This window comes from Embiotoca jacksoni, unplaced genomic scaffold (assembly GCF_022577435.1).
Source record: "Embiotoca jacksoni isolate LCO1_2020_lvr unplaced genomic scaffold, fEmbJac1.0.p SCAF_15, whole genome shotgun sequence".
Lineage (NCBI taxonomy): Eukaryota > Metazoa > Chordata > Actinopteri > Embiotocidae > Embiotoca > Embiotoca jacksoni.
In genome coordinates, this window is record NW_027185285.1 from 1,229,618 (window position 1) to 1,239,641 (window position 10,024).

The window sequence follows — 10,024 nt, forward strand, 5'->3', positions numbered from 1 at the left end:
GAGTCAGCTGTAAGAATTAGTGAAATAAGAGTCAGACGGTGTTGAAATGTGTGACGGATGTTGGAAGGTTCCCACAGGAATCTGTCGCCTGACATCACCTGCAGCAAAAAACAAGCAACCAGTTGAGCAACGCCTGGGGGATTGGACTTTCATTCTAAGCAAGACAGAACATGAAATGTTCAACAAGCTTCTTCACATTTAGGGAGATATAATATGTCCCAAAAGAAGCAGGGGATGAGTTCACTGAAAAATGATGAAATGCAATCAACCTTAACCTTAACCTAAACCTTTTAACTCATGAAATAACTGAAGAACAATACAGAAAACAAACTGCAGAGTCGATAATCCGATAGGATTTCCTTCACGTCACACTACTCGTGTATGATGTGAAGGAAATGCTGATGTAGGAATTTTGTCTGATTGATACATGCATGTGTTTAATGATCGCTAAATAATGATTAGTGTGATTATGGGATATTAGGCTGCCAAAGCGCTTCTTCTTGAGATATAAGTTTCCACAAAGGATGGTGCGCTTTCATTTCACGGTGGACACGCCTGTGCTTGTGTTGGAACAAGCACTGTGGAGGTGTAATCACACAACGGAGACTCTCTCCACCTCTCTGCGAGACCTGAGAAAAAGAACTTGAAGCTGCTGTCTGGTACGACGCTGGCGTGTAAACCTGAAAGGTGAATGTAAGTACGCTTACTTACAGCAAGATTATAATTTAATTAGGTCTTGATTATTGTGTCAAGGAAGTGTTGTTTCAGTCGTCTCTGATAAAAGTCGTTTTCATATATTTAAACACCTATTGTATACGTTTTGTAAGTAAGAGGAGGAAAATCAGCATTGCTTTGACAATACGAAAAAGTAATTTACCTTTTCAGTGACTGAAGGAGTTTTTCTTGTTACCCAATGTGACGCAAGAGTTAAATACTATCTATTACTTTATAGAAAAGAGTCATATCAAGTTACTGCACAATACCTGCCGCATTGTGACCTGCTGGAGGATAAACTGTTCTAACCTTTGAGTTTCTCTTGCAGTCAAGATGCCAGAAACAGCAGAGGCTGTGTCCGCCACCCTCACCACCAACAGAAACTGCACCGTGGAAATCACCAACGTCAGCGGCAGCTACTGCCTCATCAACCCCAAGTAAGTCAGCAAATGTGTTTACGAGTTTAACACTTGTACAACGGATTGAATTAACAGAAGATCAAACTTGAATGTGTGAGCTTACATTCATATTTACTGTATAAAATATGAAATAGTGAATGAAATCTTTCATAGCATAACATAGTAAAAATAATATAATACTCAGCATATCATTTAACTTGCGTTGATCAAACCACCTGTAATTACGTCTGATCGCCCAGTGTTTAGGAAACGCATTCAAGAAGAAAATTACATACAATTATGTTTCATTTTCCCGTGCGTAAAATGCTTCTTTAAATTTGAGCAAAGGTCCAAGAACTTTTCTTTGCTCTAATAGTCAAAGAAATAACACCAATTTTCCTGCATAAGAAGTAAATGTTAATTCAGTGTAGTTATGTTGTAATTAAGCTCAATGATATCTATTATGGCATGAATAGATTAAGGTCACCTCTAATTCTCAACAATGCAATGTCAGTTTTTCCACCTCTGATTGAAAAAAAAAAACTAAGTGAAAATAAATAAAACAAAAGAAAAGAATAAATAAAAAGTATTCCTGTCTATTGGATTTTGTGCCATGCCTCTACATTTATCTAGCAGGACAGGCCGTATTTTGGATGGTTAGTTTTCATGTGTGACATTACTTTGCTGAGAACATCCACCTATCCATCATGCAGTGACACGCGCCGCCTCATTGCACATCGCATGCAGGTACACTCACTGTTGCTTAGAAGTCCACAGTAGTATTTTCCAGTCACACTCCATCCATCAGCATGAGATGTGTCCCGCCGGAAAGCCCAACATTGAAAAGTACATTGACAAGTCTTCACAAAACTTATAAAAGTGTGGGGGTTTTTTTTCTTTAAAAGTGTTGGGGAGTGCGACATAAAGGTTGTCATCGGATTAGTGGTGATGGTGAGCATTTATCCCCTGCTCTGTCGTGCAGGGTGTTCATGACAAGTGGCTTCTCTCAGCACCCGCCTCAGCCCACCGTCCGCACCACCAAGACGGAGGTGTGCTCCTTCACCAAGGACGACAACACCGCGACGGGCGCCGTCGGCCTGCTCACCTACGACCTGTTCCATATGCAGAGCCGGGTCTGCTCCGAGCGCGTGGCCATCATGTTCTCCGTGCCCTTTGACCACAACCTGTACAAGAACCGGCTGGCCGTGGGTGTGGTTGAGCATTCCCGAGCGTGCGACCAACATCTGTACGACCAGCTGTACGACGGGAAGGATCTCAGCAACTTCACCCGCTCCGAGATGTGCGGCTCCGGGCTGGAGTACAGAGCAACATATGTCGATTTGAGAGCCACGATGTCTACAGTTGGCAAAGCCATTGTGAAAGTGGAGCTCTATGATAAAATGGGTCATTAGTATTCTGCTTTTTTTTTATATATATATATATATACTTTGTTTGTTTTTGTACCAGCGGAGTGAATAAACTTCATTTGATTTGACTACTGTTGTCATCCTGAGAAACATTGAGCAGAGGAAGACTGATTTTGCTGTCATCTGTACTTTGTGTCTGCTGAAAGATATCAATATCTGACAGCCAGCTCATTGATTCCCCATTAGCTTATTTCTTGGGCTCATGTACATTGTACACTCCCTTTTCTTTCATTATGGTAATAAAACATTCAAACCCAATCCTTGTCTTGCTTTGTGTGGGATATGTTTTCACTCAGTATGCTTTCATTATTACTGATGAACTGTAATCATTTTTTAATCTCGTGTCTGGATCCTTCCAATTCTAATGAGTAGCAACAGATGGAGTATCTGTATAGATGTTTTTTTAATCGGCGTGGTAGCTAAATTGTTCTTCGCTGGCTGAGAGACTCTCCATCTTGCCTGATTGTGTGGCATTTGGAACGCGAGAGGTTGAACAAAAGAACGAGTAAGAGGGGCTCTGGTAATGTCTGTCTCGACTTGTTCGGTTTTCTTTTTTTTTCTGTTGCACAACACCGCAGGAATGAGATTCCCAAACCACCTCAGTTAGTCAGTCCGACATCCGCGTCCCCACAACGTTACCGAAGGGGTTGATATCCAATAGGCAATTGTTGGAAACTGCCACAGGCAAGGGTGTGGTTGTTTTATCCCAAAGGAAAAATCCCACTCGTGTTTGCTTTCACATTCTTTTCATGTAGGCCATGTTTCACTGTATAAACAAGGTGTGTCCTTTCCAACCGGGGTTGTGTTGCAAGTGGGTGGGTTTCCTAGATGATGGCTCACATCCTTGTTATAAAAAAAAAAAAAAAAAAAAAAAAAAAAAAAATCAAGCGGCACCTCCCTTTCAGTTAACTTCTCCCATTTTGAAAGCTGGAGCACCAGCGCAGGTTCTGAGCAGGTAAGCCACTTCCAACATTTAAAGAAAAACATGTTTACTATAGACGGTACAGAGAAAGCCTCTTTAGATTTTGGTTCTTTTGTATAACTTAAAAGTCTGATGAGGCATTTGTCTGATTTATATCTGTTGATAGAAGGGTTGTTCATTTTCTTGAGTGTTTTCACTCTAACTTCATTATTGCATGCTACTTAGTGCTGTAATTGAAGTGGTACACTCTCTTATGAGGCTGCCGCCATTCTCTGATTGTTCACAACTGTTTTGAAATCTCATTAGGCTGTGAAATGCATCACTCATAGTCTGTGTGTGCTTTTGAAGGTCGATGGAATGCCAATAGAGTGTGTCAACAGAGCAGAGGTCAGGCGTGTATTCTGTATCGTAATATCGCTGCCAGTGCGTTGGAGGTGGAAGACGTGCGAGTCACACCTTTGATGCTGGCAGCTTCTAAATTACCTTTTGCGTTACAGGCAGATCTCACAACCATCATCTCAACATGACGGAGTCAGCTGAAGCTGTAGCAGCCAAGGTAGACAGCAAGAGGAGTGTGACCATCGAAATCTCAAATCTCACCAACAACTACTGCCTCATCAACCCCAGGTAAGCTCTGACTGTGTTACTCGTTAAATTTCAAGCTTACATGAAACATTATATAGATTCAGAAAAATGTGTAATGTTCATATGTATTTGTGAACTCTTTAGGGTGTACCTTGACAGTGGGGAGACTTACAACCCGCCTCAACCCACAGTGCGCCCTCTGAAGACAGAGGTTTGCACTTTCACCAAGTCCAGCAGCAAAGCAACCGGCAGCGTCGGCGTCCTGACCTACGACCTCTTCGAGAGGTCAAAGAACGACTACATTGAGAATCTGGCCATCATGTTCTCGGTCCCCTGGGACTTCAACATGTACAGGAACTGGTTCGCTGTGGGCATCTACAACAAGGGCCGTAACTGCGATAAGGATTTGTACAAAGAAATGTACTACGAGAAGAATCAGCATGGGTTTGTCAGGGAGGAAGCCACTGGGTCGGGAATCAATTACGTGGGTAACTACCTAGATATCAAGGCCACCATGTGTCCCCTGGGCAAAGCCATCATGAAGGTGGAGGTGTGGGATAAGCTTTTCACACCCATATCCCAGCAGGCGTACTAGAGACCCCTCCTACCCAGTCTTCCTGTCATGTGTCCTGACAGCAGCAGTCATCCTCCCACCTCATGCTTTTACCTGACAGACTGTTTCTAATACAGTGAGCACGCATGATTTAACAGATGTATTGTTGCTGACATGTGTCTGTATACCTGGGTATTACCCTTCCACTAAATCTACTTAAGATCAGAGTTTAGTTTGTTTATAAATCCAGGCCGCAATATCCCCTCTTTATAGCCAAAGCCTCTCTCTCTGTTTCAATAGCATTCATTTTTAAAATGGCATCTTTAGAAATGGAAATCAAAGGATGACTCACTGGAGGATGAGGGCACATAGCTTAGTAAAACACCAAGAGAGCTTGTCTGTATTTACCTTTACACTGTAGTCTGAGGAATAAAATAAACCTTTCTGCTGAAGCTATTTGTGTCTCAGTGTCTGTTAATTGAGTTTAGAAAAGTGCAGCAGTGCTGAAAAAGAAATGAGATTGAAATGTTTTAATACAAAATTGTGTTTTCTTGTGCATGCATAAGGCACAATGTGTGTTTCCTGTATGGAAAAGTGAACATTGAATAGATCTTTTTCTATCTTTTTAGATATAGATGATCATATAGCACTTGTTAATATTTAGAATATTGTTTTTAAGTTTCCTTTTGTTTCCCAGCATCAAAGCATAATGTGCCACTGCTGATACTGCACCTACAGCATGAGCATGTTAAAATCGATTTAATTATTTTTATTTTTATTCAGATAAATGACAAAATTTGGTTCAGACCATTTAATGTCTCCACAAACATCTACATGAAAGTGTCATGAAAATATTTTTTTTAAGAAACTTGGAAGGATCTTTGAAGATAAAAAAAAAAAAAAAAAAAAGGTTTTAAGTGCCTACGTTGCCTCAGTGTCCTGATCCAGAGGCGAACTTAACATTCACGTTCATTCATGTTTTCTTTTTCCTGTTTTACAAACCTGTAAACTCAAGAAGAAACAATGCACTTTCTTTTATTTTTGATTATGATCTTGGTAGGGGGAGTGAGGTTTAGGTGAAGACCCTATCATTATGCCTGCGCAGTAACTCATTACACTTACTAAAAGCTGTATAACTCAATTGGGCAGAAATTGCTATCTCGACATGTCATCTCATCAACAAAGAAGTTATTTTGCAGTAATGGCGTGGACAATTCTATGTGGGTACAGTCATTAACTTTGGGAAAATATGGGCTTTTAAGGCAGGAGGCAGAATATGATCTCTTAATTTACATCTCATAGGAAGTTATCAGGTTCCACCGATTCTATTTACAATCTCAATACTGCCTTCCAGATTCTTTGTTCCCATTAGATTCATGATGCCTTTGCAGCATTAACTGTTCCAGCTACAAAGAGACCCAGATCAAAGGTTTTGCTTACTGCTCCCGTGCATTTGCATAAAAGCCATACATAATATAGAGGCATAAAGTGGGCCTCTTTAGGCTGAATCCCTGAAGCATTGTTGAGTGACATATATTGGAGAAATGACACGCGGTCCCTATAAACAGATGGGGACGCGAAGAAGCAACTTTTGTTTGTCGAGGCTTTAAAACGAGGATAAGTTCCCACACGTCCCTTTGATATTTCTCCTTTCAATCCCTTCTTTATGTCTACTATACCTGCACATAAGTCTACTTTCATGTTTTGTATTACATTGTCTTCTGCATGTGTTTGTGAATGAGTGTCTGCGTCTGCAGTGATATGTACAGTATGTGTGTTGGCACACTTTTGTGGTGAGCATCTCTGAGTCTAAATACGCATGCACCTGCACATGCAGATATGGATAATTTATATCAAATAAATGCTTTTGTACGTTATATGATTTGTATTTCGGTCTTTAAAAATCTTTCAAGAACAGTGCAGGATTAAACTTCTTAAACAGGGAACAAAAGATATGAGAAAAATGCATTTCCCTGTGTAGATAAACGTAAGAAGCTCAGCATTTGTGGACTGAAACGTGCTTTTTACTTTCAAACAGGGGTGAATTTAGTTGTTTTTCTTGGTCAAAAGCTTTTGTTAAAATCCCTCCAGGACGTTAAGAGTAAAGGCAGGTGGATAAATGCAGGTGCATCATCCAAGTTAAAATGTTGGCATGTCTTTTCACTAGGCAAATATCAGCTGATCACACTAAAACAACAGTAAGGCTCCAGTTAACACTGCAGGGAGATAAGCAGAGGCACGAGAAAAAAATCAAGGGCCAACCACAAAGGAGAACCTCAAACACATACAAACAGAAAACCTGAAACTATGCAAGCATTTGAACTTTTATTTTCTGTATTTTTACCTCAGAAATAATATTTAACTTTGAAGTGATTTATTTTTTTTTGAGCTAATGCCGTAGTTTCCCATATATTTCCCAGTTTTCTCTATATATCTATAAATTAAAAAATGACTGAAGAACAAAGAAAGCAAAGGACTACGCATCCCTCTCTTTGTACTCTGAGTCTTTTACTTTCCGTTATCATCAGCACTTATTTTTCCTCTGTGCATGAAAAAAATAATTGAAATAAAAATGTTGATACATTTTAATTTCGCAGGCTCTCAGGGTTATGAAAATGTTACATCATTAAAGGTCCCGCTTACCAATTTGTTTTGATTGCAGTCTTTGTATTTGCTTTGAAACCAGTCCTGTGATACATGAGAACCGTGTTGTATATTGAATCAAACTGGGAGTGTCCAAACAGAAGCATAAAATGGTTAAATTTCCATGACTGAGGTCTGAGAGTGAAGTGCAGCTCTTTTAACAGCCTAAACCGCTGCATGCCAATAACCAAAGGTAAGATCAACCTATAATACATATTCTGCTCTCCCCAAATGAATAGAAGTTAAAGGTGCAATTTTTTAGTGTCCTCAACCACAGAATATGTTTTCAAAGACTGCCATCTAGAGGCAGCAAGCTTACTCACTGAATTTATAGCTGAACTCCTCCACATACTTCAGGCATGCCTTAGAAAAAAAAAAAAAAACTATTTAAAAACTAAAATATATGGAATATTTTCTAGACTGTGTAACTACTGCGTTGACAGAACAATATTTTGAAGTGTTTAAGAACCGGAAATCGGCTGGTTTTAAGAGGGAAGGTTGCATTTGTGTCCTTAAAAAGTTCATCCCCCCCGTGTTTTCTTCTGTGTCCCTCAGCTCCAAACATGTCTTGACATCCAGCAGGGCCCGGTTCTCTCTGATAGTTCACTGTGTGTCTGACCTGATGCGTGTCAGGCGCCCGCAGATCCATCACTGGAGCTAAATTGCAGGCTTCAATCTCAGTCAGGTTCACCTCTAGAGAATCTGCAAGGGTAAAACAAAAAGAAGGCAAATGTTATTTCAAGCTTTGCCGGCGTTTCACTGATCTGCATGTTTGTTTTGTTTTTTTTCAAATTTATGCGGGTTATATTCTGCCGACTCTTCATTATTCCTTCAGCTCTTACACTAAGGTCGAAAGTTGTGTTATTCCTGGCAGGCTTCGGGAATTCTCTCCTCGTGTTACTGTGTTATGTTGGAATGGCTCAGCATGCAGAGTGACACAGATGTGTATCATATAACAACACAGATAAGTTGAGACAAGACACTCAGATGTTTTTTGTTCTCAGTATTTTTACTTTATAACAAGTAATGTTCTCGAATCTTCTATGACTCTAAAACTGGGGAACTTTGTCCACAATATGCAGCTGTTTTCAGTGAGAAGATCTAAAATCAAACTGTTATTATCCGTCCAGAACCAAAAAGGATTTTAAAGAAGATGCATGTAAGGCATACATTCTGGATGTGGCCAGAAACATGACTCCACATAAATGCTGAAGGTTATTGATGCAAAGAAACAGCTGATTTCTAACATGTTCCCAGCTTAAAAGGTGATAATATATCGCCATTGTTTTTACTATTTGTTGTCACTTGTTTACAAGTTGGCAAAAAATGTATCACTTCAGTTTTAAGAAATAGGCTATGAAGACTTACTTCCTATTGCTTCCCATAATGTTGTGTCTTTCAGGTCTGCAGTGGTGACTTCAGTCTGTTCGAACCCCCTCATGAAGATCGCATATTCTCTGAGAATTTTCTTCATTTTGTTGTTGTCGTGCCTCATTGATAAACAAGAAACCTGCTCCTGCTTTGTTCATCACTTCTCACCTCTTCCTGATGTGGTAGAAAATGCAGGTAAACAACTTCTAAATTTGTTCCAATTTAGTTTCTCATTGTGTTGGCACTACTGCGTATGAATATACACGTAAACAGGACATGCTTACGTTACTGTACATTTTGTTCTCTGCTGTAAATGCCCAGTGCTGTATCCAGTTCAGTATGGTTTTTACCTTACTGTTGGTATTGCATGTCCACGTTTAAATTTCCTGATTCTGATTTCTCCATCTCCCTCTGCTTGCTTCTCAAGTAAACGTGCTTTTGGTTCCAGTTGTCCTGCAGCAGTTCTTGTTTTCGTGGGTAAATCTCTCAGAATCCTTCATAAACCAGTCATGTTGACCTTCAGGCTGCTGCAGACGCAGCTTCTTTTTCTATCGTCATCGGAGAACGTAAGAACATTTCTGCCTCTTGTCCCTCAGATTCTCAGCTGGCAGTGACACACGGCTCTTCATGCTCTGTATTTCTATGAGTTTATTCTGACTGATTGAGCAGCAGTTTTGATGTCAAAGCTACTTGAATGTACAGTCATGTGCTGCCAGCTTGATGGCAGCCAGCTAAAGGGTCAGCTCTGACACAGCAGTGCCAGCTGCCTGGCTGTCACACAACAAAGTAATTACTCATGTCACACCGAATGACTTGCATCACTGGGTGCAATCTTTTAATTTTCATCAAATCTGGAAAAACTCCAGTGTGTACATGCACCAATAAATGTTAATGGAAAAAAACTCGTCCATTGTAAACCGATTTTATAAATACAGGCACCTATGAATCAATTGACAAATCAATAATTGAACAATATCTTGGCACAGAATGCTGTAAGAAGTTTCCTTTCCTCCGCCAGATGTGGAGGTTCATCTGCTGTCATTGATGCCTCCGAAGGTTCCATATAAAGCAGTGAAGCTGACTGTCGGACACTGACGGTGCCAAAGTCCTCGGCCGCAGCCTGCCAAAGCAAGCAGCAGTCGATACAAGGATGCCCTTACCTGCCGTGCTGCCAACCGCTTTGCCAGATCTCAGGGACACAACAGTCATCGACTCCCGTGGTGAGAAGACCCAGAGGCACCCGGCACCAGAGCCAGAACCTGCAACCTGCAACCGGAGATGCAGCTGAGGCTCACTGGTCACTGCTGCGGAGAGGGTGTCTGGTCTTTCTCTCAGTTCTGGATGTTCATGTATCCGTAGCTGTTCAGAAAATGTGTGGATTTAAAACTCTCCACCTTCACAAGCATCTACA

At 40.6% G+C, this 10,024-nt stretch overlaps 2 protein-coding genes across 3 annotated transcripts; both read left to right on the forward strand.

Moving 5' to 3' along the window:
- The first annotated feature begins 244 nt into the window (after nucleotides 1-244).
- LOC138197636 (uncharacterized) lies at nucleotides 245-2,797 on the forward strand. 2 transcript variants are annotated; one of them, XM_069148489.1, is made up of 3 exons: nucleotides 245-687; nucleotides 1,043-1,151; nucleotides 2,095-2,797. In XM_069148489.1, exons 2-3 carry the CDS (start codon nucleotides 1,048-1,050, stop codon nucleotides 2,522-2,524), a joined length of 534 nt encoding a protein of 177 aa, XP_069004590.1. In that variant the 5' UTR covers nucleotides 245-687; nucleotides 1,043-1,047; the 3' UTR covers nucleotides 2,525-2,797. The 2 variants fall into 2 exon arrangements, with proteins under 2 accessions (XP_069004590.1, XP_069004589.1); XM_069148488.1 differs by having other exon boundaries at nucleotides 247-693.
- Nucleotides 2,798-3,388: 591 nt separating this feature from the next.
- apnl (actinoporin-like protein) lies at nucleotides 3,389-5,055 on the forward strand. Its single transcript, XM_069148490.1, has 3 exons — nucleotides 3,389-3,494; nucleotides 3,959-4,088; nucleotides 4,191-5,055. Exons 2-3 carry the CDS (start codon nucleotides 3,985-3,987, stop codon nucleotides 4,639-4,641), a joined length of 555 nt encoding a protein of 184 aa, XP_069004591.1. The 5' UTR covers nucleotides 3,389-3,494; nucleotides 3,959-3,984; the 3' UTR covers nucleotides 4,642-5,055.
- Nucleotides 5,056-10,024: the final 4,969 nt, after the last annotated feature.